The sequence below is a fragment of the Cebus imitator genome, unplaced genomic scaffold (genome assembly GCF_001604975.1).
Source record: "Cebus imitator isolate Cc_AM_T3 unplaced genomic scaffold, Cebus_imitator-1.0 Scaffold10, whole genome shotgun sequence".
In the NCBI taxonomy this organism is placed as follows: Eukaryota; Metazoa; Chordata; class Mammalia; order Primates; family Cebidae; genus Cebus; species Cebus imitator.
In genome coordinates this window covers 948,336-975,381 of record NW_016107325.1, presented here as the reverse complement: position 1 = coordinate 975,381, position 27,046 = coordinate 948,336, and the positions used below count along the sequence as shown (strand labels likewise).

General features: G+C 36.6%; 1 protein-coding gene across 6 annotated transcripts in view; it reads right to left on the bottom strand.

Annotated features, from left to right (window-relative positions):
• Nucleotides 1-27,046, bottom strand: part of GPD2 (glycerol-3-phosphate dehydrogenase 2) — a 149,753-nt gene that overhangs the window by 57,775 nt on the left and 64,932 nt on the right. For all 6 annotated transcript variants that reach the window (XM_017547160.2, XM_037745252.1, XM_017547155.2 and 3 more), the window contains 3 exons: nt 14,393-14,517; nt 12,967-13,064; nt 11,641-11,804 (listed from right to left, as the gene is read on the bottom strand). In XM_017547160.2, the coding sequence (XP_017402649.1) occupies nt 11,641-11,804; nt 12,967-13,064; nt 14,393-14,517 (387 nt within the window). The remainder of the gene's footprint in view (nt 1-11,640; nt 11,805-12,966; nt 13,065-14,392; nt 14,518-27,046) is intronic.

Here is a 27,046-nt window from a genome sequence, read left to right as displayed (position 1 = left end):
TCACAGCAAATAGATTATGGTTCCTAGTTATCATTTTCCACATGAGTCTTGCTACAGAAGGCTGCTTCCAAAACTAGGGCAGGAAAGTTTCAAGATGCAACCGGAGTTATCTTGTCATAGTGAACTGCACAGATATCACCATAGACCACTGACAGGGTATCAAAAGGGCTCAGGGGCCAACTGGAGAAAGCATCCCTAGGCCAGAGATGGGCAATCTGAACATCAATAATTCTAATGGATTGACACGCATCTATCAACTACTTCAAATTCATGAGTTTATGTTGACAATCCTCCCCTCAGAAAAAGATCTCATTACATTTGGAGGATACTAAAAACGCTAACTCATTATTTTTGAAGACAAATAAATGAAAAGAATCAAGCATTTATCCAGACTTTCCTCTGTACAATATGCCTTAAACTAGGCAGATAATTGATAACAGTGAAATTATATGTAATCCAACTAACCCATAAAGAAGGAAAAATAGAATTAGAAAAGTACCATTTGCCCTTAACCTCTAATGAAATGCTATAATTATCTAAACAATGATTATAATGGCTGATTTAAAAATACAAAAAGAGGTAAACAGACTTGTGATGAAAATTCACACTGCCCATAAAGCATTTCTGACAAAACAATTTGATCTAGCCTTTTTGTCACTAGTCACCAAAAATGTACCACCTCTCCTCAATAAACTATGCCTTCTGCTTTTCTTACTTTTGTAATGCCCTCTCCTTTAAGCCTAGCTGTTTTTGTGATTCATTTTAATTAACAGAATGTGGTGAAAGTGGTAGTGTGTGACTTCCAAGGCTAAGTCAAAAGAAGCCCTTCATTCCTGCCTTGGTCTCCTAGTGGGCTCATGGGGTTAGCCACATAAGAAGTCTCTACCCTGTGAAAAAGTCCAAGCTAGCCATACAGAGAAGCTATCACGAAAGAGGTGTCAGACTAACTCCTGGCCACTCCGGCCTTCCCAGTCCAGGTACCAAACATGTAAGTAAAGAAGCCTTTAGAAGACTTCAGCCCCAGCTGCCATCTCACTACAACTATATAGAAAGATCCCAAGTGAGAACCACCCAGCTGAGCCCATCCATCCTCAGAACTATGAGAAATAACCAATCATTGTTTTAAGCCACTCAGTTTGGGTGTTGCTTCTTACGCAGCAGCAGATTAATGGGATAAATCTATCAATTTACAGCAAAAGGAAACTATTATATAAAACCATGAGGAAACAAAAAAAGGGATTGGAAACCCACCAGTTAAAAAAGAATGAATCCACACTGGGAGCTCCAAAAGGTGGGAGGGTAGGAAGAGGGTGAGAGTTTAAAAACTACCTATTGAGTATAATGTTCACTATTTGGGTGCTGGGTTTACTAGAAGCGCAAATGTCACCACTAAGCAATAATATATTCATGTAACAAACCTGCACATGTACCCCTGAATATAAAAATAAAAAAGAATGAATCAACTTATATGTAAGATTTTGTCTATTTTATGAGTAGGTTTTTTAAATCAGGAGCTTAATAAAGTTATGAGACTAAAAAGGACATGTGAACATAACCAGATATTTGATATTAAGAAATTACTGTTGGCTTGTTATAGTAGCTCATGTCTGGAATCTCAGCACTTTGGGAGGCCAAGGTAGGAGAAGTGCTTGAGCTCAAGAGTTCAAGGCCAGCCTGGGCAACAGAGCAAGACCCGATCTCCATATATATATTTCTGTTTTAAATATATTTGTTAAAAAGAAATTACTGTTAAACAATTTAGGCATAGCTGTGTTTTAAACAGAGTTCTTAACTTTAAAGATACAGACTAAATATCCACGGATAAAACGTTTGTTATGGAGGGGAGTGGGGGAAGGGGAAAATGAAAGTATGGATTGGCCATCAGTTCATCAGTGTTAAAACTGAAAGTTCATTTTACTATTCTCATTACTTTTGCATATATTTGAATTTTACATAATAAAATTGTATAGCCTTTATTGAACTATTTGGTTGTTTTTCAAAAGTGTATAACGGACTTAAAAATCATGGTAGCTGAAAGAAGCCACGATGCTATCATCTTAATTTCGTAAAGTCTTTTTTTTTAGCTAAAAAATAAAATTACCTTCACATCCCCATGTATCTAAAGTATCAATGTAGATTTTTAGCTATGATTCCTTTTCCTTGCTATAAAATGGGGATCATAATATCCTATCCCAGCATACATACAAAGCTGGTTCAAAGATAATTTCTGGGGGGAAAAAAAAAGTTTAGAAAACCACACTCTGCTACACAAATATAAAACATTGCTAGTAGTAGGGACCATGTATTTGGCAAATGCCTGGCAAATAGTAGAAGCTCCATAAATATATTTTGGATGAATGAGTAAATCAGGAGAAGAGTGGACAGAGATTTTTGATACCATAGCTTCTGCCTTTGATCCTGCATCTTTCTAAAATGGGTCAACTGAACAACAGAGTGGGAGAAGTAAAGAGTTTACTATGATCTACTAGAACTATCAGCTCAAACAACTTACATACATCCTACTACTGGTGAATTTTTAGCACTGTTTTTAAGCTTTAATATACAGAGTACAAATATGGACAACTACTATATATGAATTTTTAGCACTGTTTTTAAGCTTTTATATACAGAGTACAAATATGGATGACTACTATCTCAGCTTGCTATACCTGATCAAACCCACTTTCATAGATTTCAATTTAAAACAATTATGAAAGAATGAAAGCCTGGGATTTAATACGTGCTGGGCAAGTGAGCAATAAACAACTGCAAAGTTTCCTGGGGGCTATTTTGCTCTGTCTCATCATCAGGAAGCTAAAGCATATGTTGGATGTTAGCCTGGCTGGACAAAGTGTGTCCTATTTATTTAAGGTTTCCTTTGAAGCCACAATTTATAAGTTTTGTTTCTTAGGGGTACATGTCAAACTTCATTTAGCATTAGTTGGTATCCAGATACACTGAATAGCAAAAAGGCAGCATTTGGGGGCAAAAAAAACTATGCCTGCTATATGAGCAATGATGTCAGTTTCATTTATGTAACTCACAGAAAACAAGAGGAGAAATACAACAGGAAAGCTGACAGTAGGAAACCAAGATTAAGACTATTCATTTAATTTAGAGGTGTAAAATTGCACATGAACAAGGAGAAATATTAAAAGCAAATATGTTTTAAATCAATGTGTAAAAGGAAAGAATGTTTAGAGAAAGTTCTATTAAAATGTTATGGTTTTTAATTCTTAATCTTCAAAGATTATACTTACCTGGAGCACGTTCATATGCACAATATTTTTCCCTTTTATCCTAAGAACGTTTGGCAAATTTTTCTAGCATATTCTTCAAATTTTAAATATACCAGGGGATGCTTGTGGAACTGATGCTTCACTTTGGAATATTTTCACAAAAAGTAGAAATTTGGTGGACTATAGAGTATCTATAAAATTGACCCAAATAAAACAATATGGGAGTAACGTTTTGTACTTTTAAAGTTATTTTACATTTATTATAATAGTTCATTTAAATATCAAAATAGCCTGTGAGTTAGGAGTCATAAGCCTAAATTTATAGATGTGTAATGCAGAGCTCAAAGTGCAATTAAGTTTGTAAACCTAAGTCATCTGCTTCCATATCACTGACTGACTTAAAGACCCTACAATGTCTTAGAAAGTAGCTTTCTAGTATGACTGTGATGCTTACAATTCTAAAACAATTTATCATGCCATTTTTGGCATTATTTTTCTAAGATTCATCTGTTTGTTCAGTTTTGTTATAGTTCATGCACTTTCAATGCAGTGTTTTACTCCATTATGTAAACAGACCATATATTATATATTCATTTTTCTCTTGATGGATATTTGCATTACTTCCCTTTTTGAAACTATTCCCAGTGCTTCTATGAACTTTTTGTACATATATCCTGGTGGACATATTCAACAGTTTCCCTAAGGCATATATCTACTAATAAAATTACTAGATTGCAAGGTACCCTCAATTTTTCTAGGCATGTCCAACTGTTCTATGAAATTTATATCAACTTATGTAGCCATCATATAATACTTCTACAAAGTTTAAAAAGAAAACTGAACAGCTGGGCGTAGTGGCTCACACCTGTAATCCCAGCACTTTGGGAGTCCGAGGTGGGTGAATTGCCTGAGCTCAGGAGTCTGAAACCACCCTGGGCAACATAATGAAACCCCATCTGTACTAAAAATACAAAAAAATTAGCTGGGCATGGTGGCATGCACCTGTAATCCCAGCTACTCAGGAGGCTGAGGAGGGAGAATCCCTTGAACTAGGGAGGTGGAGGTTATAGTGAGCCAAGATTGTGCCACTGCATTCCAGCTTGGGCAACAGAGTGGGACCCATCTCAAAAAAAATAAAAGTAATTTTAAAAATAAATAAATAAATAAAACTGAACAATGTATTACTTTAGAAATACATGTATATGTGATTAAGATTATTAAAAAGAAAGACCAGGAATCCTAATAATACAATTCAGCATAGCAGTTATTTCTAGGAAAGATGAGGAAATGAAATGCTGAATAGTCACAGTTAGCTTCAGTGTATTGGTAATATCCTAGTGATACGGACAGGAGGCAGGGAAATACTGGGTAGAAGAGGGCAGTTCCCGGCAAAGGCCCATCCACAAGCCTGGGCCGGTGGCCCTAAATGAACTTCACATCCCTGTTTTCCCGCCCGAATGTTGTTCTTTCAAAAACCACCCTGACCCACCACACCCCCATCCTGTACCTAATAAAACCCCCAAATTCCATTGGCAGAGGAGCAGAGTGGCACGGCAGAGAATGAGAGAAGCAGCATCTGAACATCGAACAGGCAGCTGGACAGCTGGAGAGGAGTTCAGCCAGGGACAGCTGAACTCCAGGGGGAGATTATCTTCCCACTCCAACCCCTTTCCAGTTCCCCATCCCACTGAGAGCCACCCAATCACTCAATAAAACCTCTGTATTCACCATCCTCCAAGTCTGTATGACCTGATTCTTCCCAGATGCTAGACAAGAACCCAGGTATCAAGAGGGCAAAGTGTAAAAGGCTGTCATCCCGACTCTCCACTGAGCTGGTTAACACTTAGCCATCTTGGGTGGCAACTGCTAAAAGAGCATTAATTATAACACACCCCTAGATGCTGCCATGTGGCCGGAGCACAGAAGCACTTACCCTAGCCCAGCACCTGTTTGCCTGGGTACTCCCTGTCCTACAACAGGTCTGAGAGCCTGGCCAGGTAATGGAACCACACCCCTGTCACAAGTCCCAGGAAGGGTCCAGGGAACTCTTCCATCTCACTAGGTTATAAGGCCAGCTGTGGATCCCACAGTCTTAATGATTAACTTTACAACTTACATATATGCTACATGTATTCTGTTTATCAATATTTATAGAATTTTAAACCTTGGTTGTATAATAATAAGGATACAAACAGGGTTAGAAGCCCTGGAAACTGCTGGCAAATAGAACTTTACATTTTAAAATAAATGTATTATATTAAGATTTTTTTTTTTAAACACATTTTTAATGCATTATGCCAATACCTCCTTATTCAACAGTTGTTTGTTTTTATGTTTTCAGCCACCTCAATTAAATTTCATAGAAATTAAACATTGGGAGATGAAGAAAGGGATTTGGTTATGTTTATTCTTCAAGGGAATTTGTCCTCTCACTAAACATATCTATCTTGAAAATGTTTAAATAGCCAATTATCAAAGAAATAAAATAATGACAAATTACTAGTGGCCCAAAAAAATTAAATTGAATATTCTAAAAGTAAATATCAGTATATGTCTCCAATATGTATATTTATTTATAAATTACATAATGTACATACTGCTGTTCTTACATATTATAGACATTTGAACCATATACCAAAAGAAGGCATTTATAAGGAATTTAACTTTGAAATCGTATCTACATAGAAGTTCTAATGTGTTCTTCCTATACCTGGGTAGATGGATGTGTGCATCTCATGATGGAGGTTAACCACTCCAATTTATAAGAATTGCATTAAGAAGCAAGTAGCCCAAACTTGCTTAAAGGACTTGCTATTAATATTCTGTTTGTAAATCCAAATTGTTCAGTTATCTATTCAATCTATTTCTATTATTCTGAAGAAATTAATGTCTGTCTGAGTTAAAGTAGACAACACCCAGTTCATTCAACAACTCTGTTTACAAATAGTGTAAATGAGGAATAAAGGCACCATCTCAAGGTTTTACTTATGTTCCAGGAATTCAATGAAAAAACAAAAAACATAAGACCAAAAAATCACTTTTGTGGAACTGATAATTGATTTTTTTAGCTTTCCAAGTAGATAAAATCAACACCTTAAAAGACTTGTCTTTAACCCAGGCTTTCTTTTATTAAAGTGTACAATTGTGGTTGCATGCCTAGAGGAGTAATAGCTTGCTCCTAACAAAAGAGCCTGGATTCCACAATATGCCTTTTGCCAGAGGCATCGTTCCCCAAAGCGTACAGCTAACTGTATCTCCTGCTGTACCTGTAACAATTTAATTGTATAAGTCAGCCTAGTCAAGCATCTCCAGCTCATGACTGGGAGACATGAAATTCATTGTCATTATTGTCCCTGTCATTTTGGATCATTATATCCTGCTGCAGAATTTTCCTCACTTCAGTGCGTTTTTACCTCCAGGAGCCAGGGATTATAGCTGAGGTTGGGGTGGGGGCAGGACTGTGAACTACATTTACCTCAGGGGAGCCAGAGATTAAATTGGCTTTGCTCTCTCACGAGCTGAATTCATCTATTTGTATGCTATGAGTTTTAGGTTGGAATAAAAATGAATATTCTAGTGAAACCTGGGCTTTAATTCCCCCTTCGAAACATGGATGTAACCCACTTTTATTTACATTAGGAAAAGGCAATGTAATTTCTTATAGTTGCTATTTTCATATATGCGTAAGGAATACTTAGAGGCATCACTGGGTATAAAACAACAGACATCTCTGTCAATGTCTCGACTCGCAGAAAGGAAGAATTTAAAGCTATAATTTTGTTCTTCAGTTTCATTTTGTAATGGCTTAATGGAGGTATTTAATGGTTTTTAATATTTGATGATTTTTAATGATAGCTCATTTTCTGTGTACTAGATTGGATGACTGGTGTCTAACCGGAATAGCTCCAAAGATCCACTCTGGAAACTAACAGAGGGAAAAAAAAATAAGTTCCTGAGAAAACTGGCTACCCCTAACAGCTGGTTCACATAATCTCACAGCCTGCCAAGTCACACAAGATTATCATGCTCTAAACACTTTCTTCTGACTTGGGAAAGTTGCCCTGGTCACCATACTCTACTTAGTAACTCCCGTATCAGCAGTAATGGCCATGGGTCCAGCTGTGGGTCTCTGCTAGGCAAGTTAGAAAATACTAGGATGTCTCAGTCAGAAATCCAGTGAGTTGACTATATGATTAACAAAATATAAGAAGGAAATACAACTGGAGGAAAAACTGGTATGTCATTTACTATCCCAACTTTGATTTCATGTGGATTTTACTGAGAAATTTGACAATCTCTCTGTTTGCCTTTAAAAAGATGAGTTATTCCTCCATACGAGTGAATTTGGTTTTCAGTGGTTAACAATAAAATATGGCAACAGATCATACTTATGCCATGCACAGAATAGTAACTATCATTACTACACCAAAAAGTTTGAAGGGCCAGACGAAGTGGCTCCTGCCTGTAATCCTAACACTTTGGGAGGCCAAGCCAGGAGGATCACTTGGGACCAGGAGTTCAAGACCAGCCTGTCTCTACAAAAAATAAAAATTAAAAAAATATATAAAATGTTGGACGGAAAAGTGCATGGAACTTATTGTACTACCTCTATGAACTTTTGTGGGAGAACAGATTTTGCCTCCATCATATGCAATAACCATCAGAATTTACCTAGGATGAACTGTGTTAATGAGAAATTAATTTTTTTTAATCATTGTACATTTTGTACTTCAGAGGGAACATCTCACAGCCCAAATATCTCTGTATTGAAGATACCTCACAGGTCTACTCAGTGCCTGGTCCAAATTAATGGCAATGTTTACTAGTTTGTCCCACTATATTTTCACCCCATATTTCACTTTTCACTGGTGCTGAAATAAGTGTATAATATATTACTAATAAGAGTTTTTAGTTAGCAAAACCTTGTCGCATTAAAAGTTCATTTGATTATCTAGTCACAGTAGCTCATGCCTGTAATTCCAGCACTTTGGGAGGCCAAGGTGGGAGAATCCCTTGAGCTCAGGAGTTCAAGACTCGCCGAGGCAATATAGCGAGACCTTGGCATGTGCTAACTATAGTCCCAGCTACTCAGGAGACTGAGGCAGGAGGACTGCTTGAGCCCCAGAGATTAGAGCTGCAGGAAGCTATGGTCATGCCACTACACTCCAGCCTGGGTGACAGAACAAGACTCTGTCTCAAAAAAAAAAAAATTAATTAATTAAAACAAAAAGCTCATTTCATTATATACGCCATTTTGTCACAAGATTCAAAATTCTCCCTTGGTGGGAGTTATAAATATTATTTCTGTTCACTTGAAAATGCCTAATTTTAAGTTATATGAATTTCACCTCAATACATTATTTTTAAAGTAAACTCAACATGGTTTCAAGAAGCCTGAATGCACCTTGAAATCACTTCAGTGACTACTGTTATATTCTCATAATGGTAACTTATGAAGAAGAATATATATTTTTCTTGTTAAGAAAAGTTTACCTTGTAAACTACAATGTTTAGACTTGGGTTTGCAATGATAGAAGTTCATATTAAAATACTTTTCCTCACTGAAATACTTTAGTAGCAGGATTATACTGTAATAACATTTTTCCAGTCAAAGGAAAAAAAACGCATTCATTCCTTTTATTGAGCATGGATTGACTCATTTAATTCTTTATCTATATGCTCCTCTTCACCTTATTTCCAATGTTGATATTCAATTTGGTCATCATACCATGTTAGGTAAAATAAGAGTTGCCCCACGTGTGAATATAGTTGTAAAACCACAGAACTACACTGTTGCACATGCTTGTTTTGCCTCACCTCAAGTACAATATAGTTGGGCCTGTACCATTTCAGAACAAGGTCAAAAGACAAATTATTTCAAATGAGTAGAACATAATTATTTTTACTCCTTTTGTTCAAGACTTAAGATTTTACAACCAATTTCCAAAGAGCAATTTGAAAACATTTTAAATGATACCTTTTAAATTTTTCAGAAACTTTTGCTAAGTTCATAATTTTGTAACCTATAACAGGCTATAAAGATCAATTCTAGGCTAAAGAATTCTTGGCTGGGGGTGGTGGCTCAAGCCTGTAATCCCAGCACTTTGGGATCCCAAGGTGGATGGATCACAAGGTCAGGAGATCGAGACCATCCTGGCTAACACAGTGAAACCCTGTCTCTAATAAAAATTTAAAAAATCAGTCGGGCGTGGTCGCACATGCCTGTAGTCCCAGCTGAGGCAGCAGAATCCTTGAACCCGGGAGGCAGAGGTTGCAGTGAGCCGAGATCATGCCACTGCACTCCAGCCTGGATGACAGAGCAAGACTCCATCTCCCAAAAGAAAAAAAAAAAAAGAATTCTTTTTCCTCATGATTCTAAGAGAATGTTTCTTCTACATTGTGTAACAAAGGTTTCCCTTGGCTTCTCCATGTAGAATCAGTAAGATTCTATAATTCACAACAATGCCAAACCAATGTAAGATAGGATGTCTGACATTCACTAATACTTCTTTTTTTTTTTTTTTTTTTTTTTTTTTTTTTGAGATAGGGTGTCTCACACTGTCCCCCAGGCTGGAGTGTAATGGTGGGATCTCAGCTCACTGCAGCTACCTCAACCCCCCAAGTAGCTGGGACTACAAGTGCATGCCACCACACCTGGCTAATTTTTTGTATTTTTAGTAGAGATGAGGATTTGCCATGTTGGTCTCAAACTGGGCTCAAGCGATCTGCTGCCTCAGCCTCCTAAACTGCTAGGATTATAGGCGTGAGCCACCTTGCCCAGCCACTAATATTTATTTTTAAAAGATTCAGATATTCACAAGCTTATAAATAAAATTAGCGCACGATACATAACAGGGTTGAGAAAATGAGTAAGGATATGAGAGGGTTTGTGCAGGATGGATTAGTAATGAGAGAAAGGCCACAAACATTCCCCTGTCAGGATGGGCAGGATGCTATTTACAGAATGCCTTCTTACTCCTCCTGGACCAAAAACCTCTTTACTATAATCACCCAATAAACTACAATAGATTAACATTAAGGGTCTGATGCAGAGAAAGCAAATTCACAGTTAAGGTTGCCCTTTAACATGTAGGCTCAATCAAGGGCACCAAAAAAAGTAGTTAAGTGGCACCCCTGTGGTGTTCAGATGCTGGAAGGCACTACAAACAGTGAATTTTCTAGCTTTTAATGTTTGGCTAAGACCCTTAACATTTTTATAATATTGTTGTTCCTAGGACATTTTCTTGACTTTGGTCCCCTTTTCCCTCCCTGCACATATACTTTTTGCATTTATATATAAAAGCCTGACAGACAGCTGACTTAGTTTAGAAATGTACCACTGAAAAGAAGAAAAAAGCATAGTAATAGCCTTGAGGACACTCCATAGTATGCAGTATAAATATCAAAGTATCCTGAAAAAAATAAAACAATAACAACAAATTCTTCTTGCTAGGAGTTTAGGTAACTAACACGAAATAGAAAAGATAATATAATGGGGGTGTGAGGGCTCACTGAGATACAGAATCTAAGCTATCCTCTGCATCACAAAATTTTTTTAAACATGTATAATTATCTGTGTTCAGCGATTTCCTTATAAATGGACACCCTTGGACTATATTCCAATCCCATGCACTCTTTAAAACTACTAGTAAAATTTTACAAATGGCTTTGGCTGTTTTGTTTTATACTGTTTTGTGGTCCACCTGGAGATATATTAAGTGTTCCTTCAAATAAAAGTGTACAAAATTATATTGCACACATGCAAAAAAAAGAATGAACATTGAACACATGGCAAATGGGCACCAGGTAATGTCAGTATTAGAAAACATCTAACAACAATAAAATAAGCAATAAAAACTGAGAGCACAGTTTAACAGATGCAATGTTCATCTACCTTCATCACATAAATTATACATTCAAGAATTGTGTCCTGTGAAAAATACAAACATGTCCATTTCAGCCCAGGGGGCATTTTTTCCCTAGGTTTATAACCCCTTGAAAATAGAGGCTTCATCTAGAAAACCTAACATATCCTCAGCTGCTTTCAACATTATAATATATTCATTAGGTAAATATTCACTAGCAAATACATAACAAATTACATGGCATGAGGGTGGGGACCAAATTCATAATGAAGAGAAATGGACCAAACCAACCATGAGACACAAAGTAGAAATCGAAGAAGAAAGCAAATATGTAATATAAACAATATTAAAGGTAAAACATTATGGTTAGTTTTTCAGCCACTATTAGAGAAAATGGTGAATATGTACATGCAAGTGTGTTTGTGTGTTGTGTAAGATATGTTTTTAAAGTAAGGATGCAAAATTATCTCTTCAAGAATATACTATAAGTGTCATGAGTGAAAGTATCTTGTAAGGAAAAAAAATATATTACATACCATCATAGTAGACAATTGCTCCTACCAGTTTGTCCTTTTGGAGCATTGGGAAATGTTCAAGGGCTCTTGATTTGCTGAGGACATAACTGCTTTTCAGGCAATTACTTCCTGCAACCAAATCATACAGCTTGATGCCTACCCAGTAGTAAGGTAATTGCCACCACCTACAGCATAAATAGGGGGAAAGTTCTTTAGAAACAGAGTATAGCATTACTGAATATTACCTTACACTACAAGACACTTTCATTTAAGAAAAACAAAGCATGCCTTAGAAGTGGACTGTAAAAGAAACAGATTTATGTAACTATTTGACACCAACCTAGCTGAAGTCTAAAAGTAAATAAATCAATAACATTTTAAATGAATCTTCTCTGAGGCAGTTGTTCTCAACCTGGCTGAATATTAGAATTCTCTGGGGAACATTAAAAATAAATACTAATGCCTATGCCTCATAGATCCAGAGATTGATTTAACTAGACAGACTAGGGTGGGGGCCTGGATGATGACAATGTGCACCCAAGATTGAGAATAACTGGTTCAAAAAGTCTTTTTTTTTTTTTTTTTAAATAAAGATGGAGTTTCACCATGATGGCTAGGCTGGTCTTGAACTCCTGACCTCAGGTGATCCATCCACCTTGGCCTCCCAAAGTGCTAGGATTACAGGCGTGAGCCACTGTACCCGGCCTAGAAAGTTTCAAGCAATCCCTGACAAAGGGTGAACAAAATTATAAAGAATCTGTTTCTGGCCCCCTACAACACTCATGTGGCTGAAACAGTTACGTAATCCACTTTTTCATACTACCTGAATTCCAAAGTAAGGGAACTTCATGGATAGCTCTAACAATATTAGGGAAATTGAGTTTTATAATTTATAATCTGACAACTCCTAACCAAATTTCAGCCTTGGTTAACTTGGACACTTAACATGACTCAAAATGGCTTGGGTTTCAAGTGGGTATATGGTATGTTTCAATTTTATAACAGGATACTTTAGCTCAGCAGTTTACAGTCTGCACGTGATCCTCTTACATTCCTTGGTGCAAATGCAGTTGCTCATCTATATACTTTAGAAACTAGAGTAAGAAACTACTAATTACAAATACAGAACACAACCTTCTTTAAAAATCTAGAGACAGGCGAGTAGAGAGTAATTTAAGAAAAGTCACACTTTTAACTACAACAAAGGAAAATATTTTAAAAGGATTAAAGATTAGGACCAATTGGAACCAAATTACAAAATATGCATTGAGGGATTATTTCCATTAAAAATGTTGTTCTACGGAACACAGAGAAGCATATGCATGCAGGTGATATCAAAAGGCTTACTTGTAAACTGGAAGCATTATAGGCAATGGAGCTGATAAATGGGGAGCAATTTCTAGCAGGTTGGCACGCTCATGAAGGGCTTCTTTTACCATCCTATACTGAAAGGCAAAACAGAGAAAATTAGTTTGGCAGTAACAGATCATAATATTTTCAAATGGCAAATAGACACCCTGCCAACTGATTGATACACAGGAACCTTCTACCTCTGAGTGAGGATAGCTCCCTCCTAATCAAATTTCTAATAATACATCATGCTGTCAACCTCAAAGATTTTTTAGAAACCTTAACTGTATTTGCATAGGAGAAAAACATGCTGTCAGAGTTCCCAGGTGTAAGATATTTTCCTGACTTGAGTTACAAGATTATTGTAGTCATTTATCTTGCCTCCTCTGGATTGTCTCCCTTTCTCGATTCCACATAATATTTTTTCTGTGTAGGATAACAGGTTGTTCAAATTCATGCTAAAAGTTTTCGTCTTGCCTTCACAAAACCAAGCAATGATGCTACTTAACAGTTACACAGCATTTTACAGATTATAAACAGGCTTTTGTCTTAACTGCTGTAGTCCTCATTATGCCTCTCTAAAAAGCCAGCATTGCTATTAGAACACTAATTTTACAAATAAGAAAACAGACTCATAGACGTTGAGTAAATAAGCCTGTACACATCACAAGTTAGCTGATTCTAAATCCTATGCTGTTTTCTTTGCATCTATCATGATACTGAAGAGAAATATAAGAAAAGGGGACAGATTCAAAACTGACTTGTCAAGAAAAAAAAAAGGAGACAGATTCAAAACTTGACAATGTCAAGCTAGTGCTGCTGTGTTTTTCATGTACAGAAAGCAGATAGGAAGTTCAGCAGATTATTTTTTTTTTTTACCCCTCTGGGAAATGTCATCTTCCACACTGCCTTGGCAGTTTTCAAATGGTGGCAGGCTGGACACAATAAAGTGTGACATAAGAGAAGCATGACTCAGATCATCTTTTCCTTCAGAATATGTCAGTGACAATATGAGCGTGTGACTGCAGTTGTAGTTAAGTGGATCAATTTCGCACTCCCCCTGCATTACAAGATAGCTCCTCTCAAAGTGCTTGCAAAGTAGTAATTTGGTAGCCATTGGCCAAAACCCAATCACAATTCTTAAAAGGCAACACATCCAAAAGTGATTTTGTAAATCTGCTACTTCAACATGCCTGTGAAGAAAAAGCCCCTGATTACCCATAAACATAATACTACAGGAAAGAACTGACACACCTCTCCTGAAAGACATTCCAGCAGAATAAATAGGTATTTCCAACAGAAAGAAATGCTAAAAGCCATTTAGGGAAAAAAAAAAAAACCAAAACAAAAAAAAAACCTGATTTAATTGGGTAGAAAAAAGCATAGTCGCAATTTTTGTTTAACAACCAGCATACACAATTACCTGCTCAATATCCAACTTCATGATGGCCTTCTGAAGATATCTCACACCACCATGGATCAATTTAGTGCTTCTGCTGCTAGTCCCTGATGAGAAATCATCTCTTTCCACAAGGGCTGTTTTTAGTCCTGTGTAACCAGAAAACCAAATTAACTTCTTAAATTACACAATTTGTATGTAATTCATTAAAGGCACTTCTCCAGGGTAGAGACAATCACAAGAAAAATTACTCTGAACATGGATAAATTTGTATTCAAAGTGCAGTACACTGTCTATATTATAATGAAGCGATTTTAGGCTCTTCCTGGGGGAAAATTCAAGCCAAAATTAGAAGCATATTACACTGTGAATAAATCACAACTAGAAAATATTACAGTGCAATTTCATGGCAGTAACATACACTGGTGCACTTAGAAAATCAAAGGAGAGACTGGCACCCAACTCTACCCATGTACAGTTAACTGAATGTTGTTGGAAACCTTCTGGAACTCTCGTTCATCTCTCACTACAAGAGCCCAGACCTGTCCCACCCTCTCATCTCTGATCTACTGTAATGAATGCATCACCAATAAATCTAGACTACACTTTCTTCCTTTTTTTTTTTTTTATAGACGAAGTCTTGCTCTGTCATCCAGGCAGAGTGCAGTGGCATGATCTCGGCTCACTGTAACCTCCACCTCCTGGTTCTAGCTGCCTGCCTCAGCCTCCCGAGTAGCTGGGACTACAGGCACGTGCAACCATGTCCAGCTAACGTTTTGTATTTTAGTAGAGATGGGGTTTCACCATGCTAGCCAGGAGGGTCTCGATCTCCTGATCTCGTGATCCACCTGCCACGGTTCCCAAAGTACTGGGATTATAGGTGTGAGCCACCACGCCCAGCCGACTAGACTTCTTTCTGTGTGTTGACTTCTGTTGAGAAATGTGTCTGGAGTGGTGTTACGGTAGATGATATACAATGGAGAAAGATATCCAAGATATCAAAAGGGAGAGAGAGAAGAGAGTAAGTTCTGATATTGAGGTGTTTATAGTCTAATTTAAAACCTTTGAACATGACAATATTTTAGAATTACAAAGAAAGACAAGCCAGGAAAAACGAACACAGTGCAGCGTAGCCATGAGTAAAAACTATATTCTTGCCAGGTGTGGTGGCTCACACCTGTAATCCCACCACTTTGAGAGGCTGAGGCGGGCGGATCACTTGAGGTCAGGAGTTCAAAACCAGCCTGGCTAACATGGTGAAACCCCGTCTCTACTAAAAATACAAAAACTTAGCTGGGCATGGTAGCAGGCACCTGTAATCCCAGCTACTTGGGAGGCTGAAGCAGGAGAACGCCACTTGAACCAGGGAGGCAGAGGTTGCAGCGCACCAAGATCACTCCACTACATTCCATCCTGGTCGACACAGCGAGACTCTATCTCAGAAAAAAAAAAAAAAAAAGAAGAAGAAGAATATATTCTTAATAAGGAAAGGCTGAGCAAAGATAGGTCAGTTCTAGAAGTTGTCCATGCTCCCTTTATTTGAAGGCTGCTATAGATCTCTTGGAGATAACTAGTTTTGTTTTGCTGCAGAGACATCTGCTTCTTCATGACTGGAGGTGACCATCAATCAGTACTACAAGTGTCACACAGGAGCTGAAAGATGAAAGCCAAAACCCCAAAAAGACCCAAAGTATACATCCACCCCAAGCCATGAGGAACTTTCATGGCCTGGCATACTCCTGGGGGATAAGAGAATGTCATAGAATCCAATTACAATGAGAATACATAACTAGAGCAGTTGGACTCACAAAGTTCATTTAGGAGAAACCTGTGCATGTATTCAATTCAGAGTCACTTATTACATTTAATACCAAAGGGTCGTTTTTATAACTTTTAACAGTTTAAATATCGTACCCAAATGTCATCATAAAATCAGGGCAATTCCCTTGACTCAAAAGGAAGAAATATTTAGAAGCTGTGGAAAGAAAAGTAGAGAACTTTGATCCAAGGGCAAAAACTGTTAATGCCTTGACTACCTAGAAAAATAACACAAAAATTACAGGTATCATAGCCCCAGGTCACTCCTTTTAAGTATATATGCCAGAAAAAGACCTGAAAAATTCTCAACTATTAAAACCCTGGCAATGCCTAGCAAATTTAGTACGGAATATATTGACTACAGAAAAATATTAGTACACATTTTTAAGAATATTGAGAGCCAGAATACTGATATAAGAAGTGAATTGGGCACGGACTAGGGTGTCAAGTAGCTCACTGCTCAAAGAAAAGCAAGTAAACAAAGTGCAGCAGTTTAATAGGGATCACATTTGAAAATCCAGAAGACTCTCATCATACTCCAGGTTAGAAGTTAAATTCAGGCTATAAACCCAGAAAAATTAAATTTGCAAATCTCTTAGGAATGTACTATCTCAGTGAGCTATATTACCTTTTCTTAGTAAGTCCAACACAGAGTTCTTCTTCTAGCACTAAAATAGATCATTTTTTCTTCAGCTGAAGATCAGACGAGGGAGTTGACTTTCAAATGATATTTAAGAGCCAGATTATTTAAAATATACCTCTCTTTAAACCCTGGAATCACTGTCATGGCATCAAGATGTCTACACTATGAGAGTCAGGGAAACAAGACTGAGAAGACAAGCACCCTTCCACAGCCCACAGCTTCCTCACCTGGGCCTATCCTTAGGGATACTTACCCTAAGGTATCCTACGGGCTATGGTGGACAGATTACTTAGACAGTCTCCAGTAATCCCAGTTGCCTAGTACATCACCCCCTGCCCTGGAATGTGGGCTGGACTAGCACCTTTCTTCTAATGAGCAGGTGAAGTGTCACTGCTGTGATTATGTCATTAAAGACTATGAAATGCTCTCTCTTTCTAGTATTCTCTCTTACCCTCCTGCTTGCTTGCTTGCTTGCTTGCTTGCTTGCTCTGGTGAGGCAAGCTGTCCTGTTGTGAGTTCAGGAACAAAGGAAGGCTCCTGGTCAACAGGTAGTGAGGAACTGAGACCTCAATCCAACAACCATGTGAGTTATTAGAAAGCACAGTCCACTATGAGAGATGCAGAGCCACTGTACCCAGCTAAGGTGCACCCAGATTCCTGACCCACTGAAACTGGCTGATGACAAACGTTGTTTTACGCCATCAAATTTTGGGGATAGTTTTGTAGTGACGCAATTCCCTGTGTGAAGATTAACTATAGCCAAGATGGGAGACATGGGAGTTTTCCTTGTAGCTGTCATCAGGAAAGACTGAGTCTACAGAGAATTATATGCTCAGGGCAAGCAGAGTGAAGAAAGGGAAAGATCATTGACAAAGCCCAGCTTAAGAAAAAGAAGGCAAATGCTTGATGTGGCCTAGCTTATCCAGGGGCTGCCTGTCACTCAGGGGCTAGAGTACAGGTACAAAGAATGGGCAAGGCAGATCTCAGAGGGCTCTTCTTACACATTCGGGTATTTGGATCTCGTCCTGTCAGCCACTGTTTTTCACAAGTAAGTAATAGCTGAATCTCTTCAAAAGGAAAATGCCTCTGAGAACATAGTTATGTGTCCTGGATCAGTTTAAGAAACAAATGTTTCATTAGAAAAAACAAGATGTGGCCAGGCATGGGTGGCTCACATCTTCAATCCCAGCACTTTGGAGGCCAAGGCAGGAGGATGATCACTTGAGCCCAGTAGACCAGCCTATGCAATATGACAAAACCCTACCTCAACCAAAAAACACAAAAATTAGCCAGGCATGGTGACATATGCCTGTAGTCTCAACTACTTGGGAGGCTGAGGTGGGAGGATCGCTTGAGCCCAGGACACAGAGGTTGCAGTGGGCCACACTGCTGCACTCCAGCCTGAATGACAAAATGAGACCCTGCCTCAAAAAAAAAAAAAAAAAGAAAGAAAGAAAGAAAAGAAAAAGAAAAAATGGCTGGGCGCAGCAGCTCACGCCTGTAATCCCAGCACTTTGGGAGGCCAGGTAGGTGGATCACTTGAGGTCAGAAGTTCAAGATCAGCCTGGTCAACCCGGCAAAACCCTGTCTCTACTAAAAAAAAAAAAATTACAAAACTTAGTCAGGCGTGGTGGCACATTCCTCTAATTTCAGTTACTCAGGAGGCTGAGGCAGGAGAATTGCTTGAACCCAGGAGGCGGAGGTTGCACTGAGCTGAGATCGCACCATTGCACTCCAGCCTAGGCGACAGAGTGAGATTTTGTCTCAGGAAAAAAAAAATATATAGCATGGACAGGCAAGCACTATTAGTATTTTTAGTATTTTACACAGTTACAAGATATCCATGCTGGGGAGCCAGAGTATGCTTGTTAATTTATCATTATAAAAAAGGAATAACATTTAAATTTTTTGTAGAAGTTCTCAGATATTGTTTTGAGAAATACTATTATGCTGCCTGTCAGGGGAACTATCTTGTTTTAAGTTGAGAAATCAGATTAAGGTTTGGAAAAGATTTCTCTGACTGCAGGAGATGGGTAGGGGTAGGGCTGGTGGCAGGAGACCTTTTAGAGGACCAGTGTCATATAACAGGAGTGGGGCAATGAAGAATCCAACCTCATAAGGCAGAGATGGTACTGAAGAGTGACATGAAGGGAAAATTTTATGGGCTGTGTTGTCAGGATGGATTTTTTTTTTTTTTTTAATTTCCCAAATTGACAGAGTGTGAGGCAGGGAACTACTCTAGGAATTAGCAAGCCATCTCAGGAGGATATTTCAGGATATTTAAGTGAGAGCTAACACTTTAAAGCTCTCAAAACTGCTTTTTCCAGTATCGGACATTTTAAAAGTTATCACATGTACTTATGTGAGAAACCTTAGTGAATACCAACAAAAGTTAAAATGGGCCTCTCTGTCAAATCAGGCTGTTTTTCTTGTCCCATTATTTCTAGTGTCAAATCATCAAGTTACCCACCAGAATTTCTGGAAAGAAATGATACTGCTCCTTCCAGGGCAAAAACTTAAAATTTTAGTTTCCAAAGTTATAGCTAAATTGATATATTAAAATGCCATGTAACACAAAAGTATTACTAAAAGTTTTCCAAGCCACAAAAAAAACTCTAAAAAGTTTCTTTAATTTTCAACTGGTATCATATCCTAATGTTGTAAATCTCTCATTTTTGTTGAATGAGAAGTAGAAAGGAGGAAAATCAAAATCGAGACATTATTAGAAGTTATAGCTGTAACTCAACTATTTCTTAACTAACCAATCAAATTCAAAGAAGACCATAAAATTTTTAAAGGCCTTTTGAAGTTTTTCTGTGGTTCTGTTATCTAATCTGTCCCTTTCTGTTTCAACTCCCAAACATCCAAATTGTTTCCTCACCTTAAAAATTACTGAAATCAAATTAAGAGTTCAGTTTTCTGGTATGTTAAGGAAAGGAAGTGAAAGGAGGGAGGTATTTTATCTTCTCAGAGAGTGAACAGTATTTTTAAGTGACATTCAATGCTAGCATTTCATGTTCTTAAGTAAAATAATTAAGTCTGAAGGGCATAAAAAATAATGTTCCCAAGATTCAGGCGACTACTCCTTACTATGGATTTGAGGAGGCTGAGAAGAGATCTTCCTTCAGAATAGAAAGAGTGACCTCCTTACATTACAGGCAGGGAAGGGCTGGCCTCTCTTTGTATTGAAGGTAATTCACTAAACTAGTTCAAGATTTTATACTAAGTTTTTTTTTTCTTTTTCTTTTTTCTTGTTAGCAGCTACTTTTTATGGAAAGCAATAAGCTCTATCTGTATTAAGATGAACCAGAACATTTAGTGGGAGTGGAATTATCATTATTTAAGGCTTTGTTTTTATTGTTGATTACTTTTAGTAGGTAGTCTGGGGAATTTTGTGACAGTAATAAAATATTAATATTTGGAGTAAAATTACTATGAAATCTTAGGCAGAATAACAAGATTAGAGAAGAACAAAGTCAACTTGAAATCTACATTCCATTCATCACCTCATCTGTTAGCAAGCTGAAATTGTATCTTCTAGGTGGGGCAAGGGGTATGAACTAACACAGCTCTTTACAGCTTTGTCTTTTCTGACCTGTGTGAGAATGTCTAATTACTTCCAACTAAACCAATTCATGATGGATCAAAACAGTTGGATGAATATAGAAGGATAATTACAATCTAAGAGGAAAAATGGTACGACATTTAACTTTCACAACATGGAATATAACAGAAGTATATTTTAATATCTTTTACTGATTATCTTATTATGCATGAAAACATGCTCAATATAATAAATGCAGAGAAGCAAAGAGAACAAAATAAAACTCTCCTGTAATCACACCACTCAGAGATAACCACAGTTGACATTTGGGTATTTAAACGTTCACATTTTCTATGCATGTATATAATCACATATGTACATTTTTGTAAAAATAGGATCATATGGCATATTTGACTTTTTCATTTAATGCTACTTATTATAAACATTTATCCATGTCAATAAATATTTTTCTATACTTTCATTTTTAACATGTGGATAGTATTTTTATGAAATATGTATAATTTATTCAATTTCTTATTTTTGAACACGGATTATTTCATTGTTTCACTATTACAGATAATACTGCAAGATTATATTTTCATTTAAACTCTTCGTATCTTTAATTATATCATTAGAATAAATTTTAAGAAATGTCACTATTAAGGTATTTCTAAATAGAAAGGTGAGTGTAATCACTCTGAAATAAGTATCAGAAACACCATGATAATAATATGCAAATCAAAAAATTTAAAACAGTTTGTACATTAGCACCATAAGAACAGGTAGTAAAGCCACATGTTGCATGAAGAAAAAAAGATATAGTTTTTTTTTTGGTTTTTTTTTTAAGGTGAGTTTATCTTTCTTTAGAAAAGCTTTGGGCACTTAACTTTGGATTTCAGGCAGCTATTGCCATTAATAAGAAAAGGGACTAAACTGAAGGCTGAACATTTTATGGGAGGGATCAATTCCTCTAAAATATTATACTCTTATAAAGCCGCAAAGTAATCCCGACTTGTTAATCCTCATGATCAGGATACTATGCTTTGGCCTGGCATTTTCTAAAAGCGAATGTTAGCATTTTATATAAGCGTATGATATTGAATTGGTTATTTAATATCTATTTCTATGTTTATATTAGAAAAGAGATAAATTATATTAGAAAATAGATCAATAGAGATATGATGTTTTTAGAACATATCATTAACATACTTTGTGTTCGTAAGTACACACACGATTATGGAGTCCCAAAAGTGTATTAGGCTGTAACAATTGCAATAACAGAGTTTTGAGGAATAAGGGAGTTGCTGCTTTATAATACCAAAGTTTTTATTTTCACTTTGGTATTATAAAAAATACCCAATGTTTGTCACTTCTTCGCCTTTTGGCTAAGATCAAGTGTAAAAAATACCCTGGTTCAAAGAGAGGAAGAATATCCAAATAATATAGAAAGGCGAAAAGAGAAAATAATGAAAAAAACTATACTAATGATTTCTTGGTTTCCTAGTTACAAAATCCAAAGGTAAACAATGCTAACTATTAAAACTCTCTTAAGTATTTTATCAGAAACTTTTCTATGCTTACTAAAGAACACAATCTGATACCACCTCACTTTAAAAACAAGTAAAAATTAGCAACTATTCTTCACAACTTGCTTTTTGTAAATTTATAACACATCTTAGCCATTTTCCCTGTAAATGCTTACACATCTATCTCTTTTCAATAACTTACTATGTCCCAATTAAGCCAGACTCCAATTTTTGCCATTATAGATATTGTTATAAATAAAATTCTGAGCAGTATGACATTGTAAGCTCAACTTTGAACTCTTCTTCTCCAAACACAGAAAATTATATACACATATATTTTAAAGGACATAATTGACTCAAAAATAAGATTAAAACTCCATGGACCCGAAATGAAGTAGAAACTCACAGCAGAATATTTAAACCAAAATCTTCTTTCTTGCTAGGTACAAGGTCTAAAAATGGGCAAAGGCAATCAAGATTTCAGTTCCTAAAGGGTAAGAAGAATACAATTATCCATTAGAAGCAAAGGTAACGAAGCCAGAGGAGCACTTGAATGCTAGGACTGAAGAAGGTCTCTACCTCTTGTGCAAGGAGGTTGACAAGCTTCTCGACCACTCTCTGGGCCCAGGAAGCAGAAAGACAGACACAGCCTTGGCATCAGCACCAGAGCCAAGGCACCACTTGTCTCCGCTGCTAGTCTGTAAGGTCCCCAAAATCAAGATTCCCCAAAGGCAGGAGTCTTTGGTTCCAAGAAAAGTCCCTGATGGTACTTAAGGATGGTCACTACTATACCTACAGAGTTGAAGGTATGGAAAAACAGCATGATACAAAACTGATCTAATAAGGGCATAAAGGGGGAAAAGAAGCAAAACAAAAAACATGAAAGCTGAAAAAAATACAAAGTAAATGCACATGGAATCAAAATAAATGTAAATGGATTCAATTCACCAATTAAAAGACACAGTCTATTAAGAGTAAAAAGAAATAAAATAAGTAAATGAAATCTAGCTATATACTATTTATTACAGATATGCCATAATAAAAGGATTTAGAAAAGTTTAGAATGGCTAGGTACAGTGACTCATGCCTGAAATCCCAACACTTTGGGAGGCCAAGGTGGGAGGATCACTTGATCTCCGGAGTTCTAAAACAGCATGGCAAAAAATTAAAAAACTCATCAGGCCTGGTGGCACACACTTTAAGCCCCAGCTGCTCAAGAGTCTGAGATAGGAGGGTCTCTTGAACCCAGGAGGTTGAGTCTGCAGTAAGCTATGACGGAGCCACTGCACTCCAACTTGGGCAACAGAGTGAGACTCTGTCTCTAAAAACAAAACAAAACAAAAGTTGAAAAAAACACAGATGAAGCCTATCTGTTTGCTATTTTATAAATATTTTCCAAATTTCATGTTTTCACTTTTATATCTTTTGTCATGGATACATTTCAATTTTTATATAATCAAAATTTAGCAGGCTTTTCCTTTATGGCTTTTTGGTGTCATACTTAAAAACAACTTTCCTCCCCCATTTTTTAAACTTCACATATACTTTCTTCTAATAGTTTTATGATGCTTTAGTGTTACATCTTTGATTCACATGGAATATGATAAAACAATATATATGTATACATACACACACACACACTTTTGTATATATAAAAGTGTGTATATATATATATATATATATATATATATACACACACACACATACATATATAATGATGACAGTTTTGTAATGCTGCATTTACCACATTCTAAACTTCGTGTATTGAAAGACTGATAAATAGAATGATTTATAGACTTCCTGACTGATTCTCTATTCCTTTACCAGACTATTTTAATTATAATAGGTTTAGAAGACACTTGAGTATTTGATAGGTCTCTACTTCCTTTATCAGTAGCCTTTTTCAAAATCAGTCTGGTAAATCTCACAGGCATAGTTCTCTATTTAAAGTTTTGTAGTTTCTTAAGTCGATTCCCCTGACTCTGGCCAAAGGAAAGCATTATATTAATTAAAATTATGTTACATTTCCAGATTGATTTTAAGAGAAATTTGCAATCTAGTATAATTAGCAGTGTCCAGCAAACAGCAAACTTTCACTTCCTGCAATTCTAGCTTCTGAAATGGAATTTTCTCATACCTTCATGGTGGAGGGGTGGGGACTGTGATTCTCAGAATGTACAATCTCCAAGGTTCTCCCTTTTCTGCATTTATACTGCAGTGCACACACTTACTTCCTTTCCTAAACTTTTATTTATAGAGAAGAATGTTTTTACTATCCTCCATTTATGCTTGAGAAGCTTGAGGCTCTCTGTAAGGTTAAGCCACTTGTTGAAGGTCACAGAGGTAGTAAACAATGAAACCAAGATATGACCTAAGTTCATTCTAATTGCATAATATGAGTCCTTTGTCACTGCGCTATACTGCCTTAGACTGAAGGGAATTATAGTGGGAATTCAAGAACTGCTACCTAAATGCCATTTATAAAAGTGTCCATTTGTAAATAAGAGAACTGCAATTAATATTTTGCTCCAGAAAGAGGCAGTCTTCTCTGGTATTTGAACTGAAGACAAAAAGGTTAAGTTTTATACATCAGATTTTATTTTATCTTCTACAGATCCACCCAAGAATGCAAATACATCAGATTTTAAACCAAAAATGTACTAGGTAATACCAGATCCATACAGGTAAAGTCACATAAAAGAACATAAAAAGCTAAAGAGAACGCCCTGAAGAAGCTGAGGGAGTGAATGTATTTATCAGATTCTCTTTTCTGGCTTCCTTTAGGAGCAAAGTGCCCACAACTGGGCTTTTAGGATGTGCTTCTGTCCTGGAATGGGACACAGAGGTGATTAACAGTGAAGCAATTTCTATTGATCCTAGAGAACTGCAAGAGAATGTAACGAGAATTCTGCATATTGTTTAAAAAATAATATTCCCAAATGAAAAAATGAAAATTGATTCCCAAGAAAATGCAGATGATAAGAATGCAAATAAATGTTCATTATGAAGACTCCATGACTTTTTGTTGTTCCTCTATAGTCTTCGTTTATCCATTACTAAAATTGCATTTGGGCACAGTATTTTATCAAAAAGCCTGTGCAAACATTTTTGTGCAAGTCCTTTAACATCTAGTGGTTCCCCCCAAAACTCTGATGTCCTGAAAAATCTAATTATTACTGGTAACTTTAAAAGATCACAGTAATTTATTTTTGTCAAATGTGACTAAAGATTAATGGATACAATCAGGAATAATTTGGTAAAAACATATCAAATGCAGAGAAAGCAAAATTTGTTGTTAAGTGAAGCATCAAATATAATAAAAGAGCAAATTCCATGAATGAACAGCAACAATGCACAATTCATTAACCAAATGTCCATGATTATTTCACACTTCAGAGGGCCACTGATATGATCAGGAATTATAGTAAACGGATAAATATAGATTACCTTCAGCCATCTCTTTATAAATTTTAATTATAAACACTACCCCCAGAGGGCTACCAGTATAATAAAAGAAATACAAACTAAGGTTTGCCCATCCTTTTTATAAATCATAATTCCACATATATAAAATAAAACAGGCAATTATCTTAAGACCGCAATTAACATGCCAAGATACGTTAAAAATACATCATTTTCTTAGCTATTACTAACTGTAAAAATGAAAAACCTGATCAACTTTCAGGCTCTGGAAACTCTTATCTATTCTTATCTATTCAAAATCATCATCATTATCATCACCACCACAACTATCATCATCCACAATCATCTGTTAATATACTAGTTAATGCCTTGCTCACTACTGAATGCCCTTCACTGCCAAAAGAAAAAGTTTATTTGTTCAACAAATGGTATAAACTGTTGTTTCTTGAAATCAAGGCCACATCATCCTAGTTTTCCTATTCTCAGAGCTGGTTCAGAACTTGGACAAATAGTATTGTTTTAAATAGANAAAAAAAAAAAAAAAAAAAAAAAAAACACCTGAAAATAACCTAAGGAATAACTAATAAGAACATCATTGCAATGAGTTTTTCCAAAAAGTTATTAAATGAAAATAAATAAAATGGAATTTTGCCATTAAAAATCATGAATATTATATACATGCAAAGATTGACATAAATATACTACTATTTGAAAGAAACACACTGCAAAAAAGAAATATAACTTTGTCTATTTTTTAAAATATATATAAATATACACAGTACACAAAGGCAAACATAGTGAGACTTTTCAGAAGGTGAAAAAGAATAAAAGTCACTTAATGATTGCCTTACTATTATTGCACTTGAAGTCCTGCAACCCAACCTTTAACTCTTCCAGGAAGCCTGGCTTTGTAACTTTCCTTATGACCCCCTATCAGCTCCAGGCCTACATTTAAACAACTTCCTCTGCGTTCATAGACTCTTGTCTCATTTTCTCTTTTTATCATTGATATCCAGTCAGTCTCAACTCTGGATTCTATGTGACTATTTTCTGTATTTACACACGTCTAATGTGTAAATTTATTATCCACATTAGATGTGTCCAGTATTACTGGACACACACACACACACACACACACGCACGCACACACGTCTAATGTGGATAATAAATTTACATTTCCTACGACAGCAAAGAAACTCCTATTTCCTATTACATTCTCTGCAATGACATTCCTTACTCCCACCCACAGGTAGAACATCTCACCTTGTATTTTTTTAAGAATAGCTCTTCATACTTACACAAACTCTTTATGTCTTAGAATCTTTACCCTTTGTTTCTGTCTCTCAGAAACAAGTCTCTAACCTTGCTGCTAAAACCAAGACACATCTCTGATATCTCCTTCCTTGTGTTTTCACAAGACCGTGTTTCACATGTTTGCCTTCTACTACTATTAGGTTGCTACATGACATTTAAAAGTAATGATAAAAGCCACAATTACTGCCGAGCGCGGTGGCTCAAGCCTGTAATCCCAGCACTTTGGGAGGCCGAGGCGGGTAGATCATGAGGTCAAGAGATCGAGACCATCCTGGTCAACATGGTGAAAACCCGTCTCTACTAAAAATACAAAACATTAGCTGGGCATGGTGGCGCGTGCCTGTAGTCCCAGCTACTCAGGAGGCTGAGGCAGGAGAATTGCCTGAACCCAGGAGGTTGCGGTGAGCCGA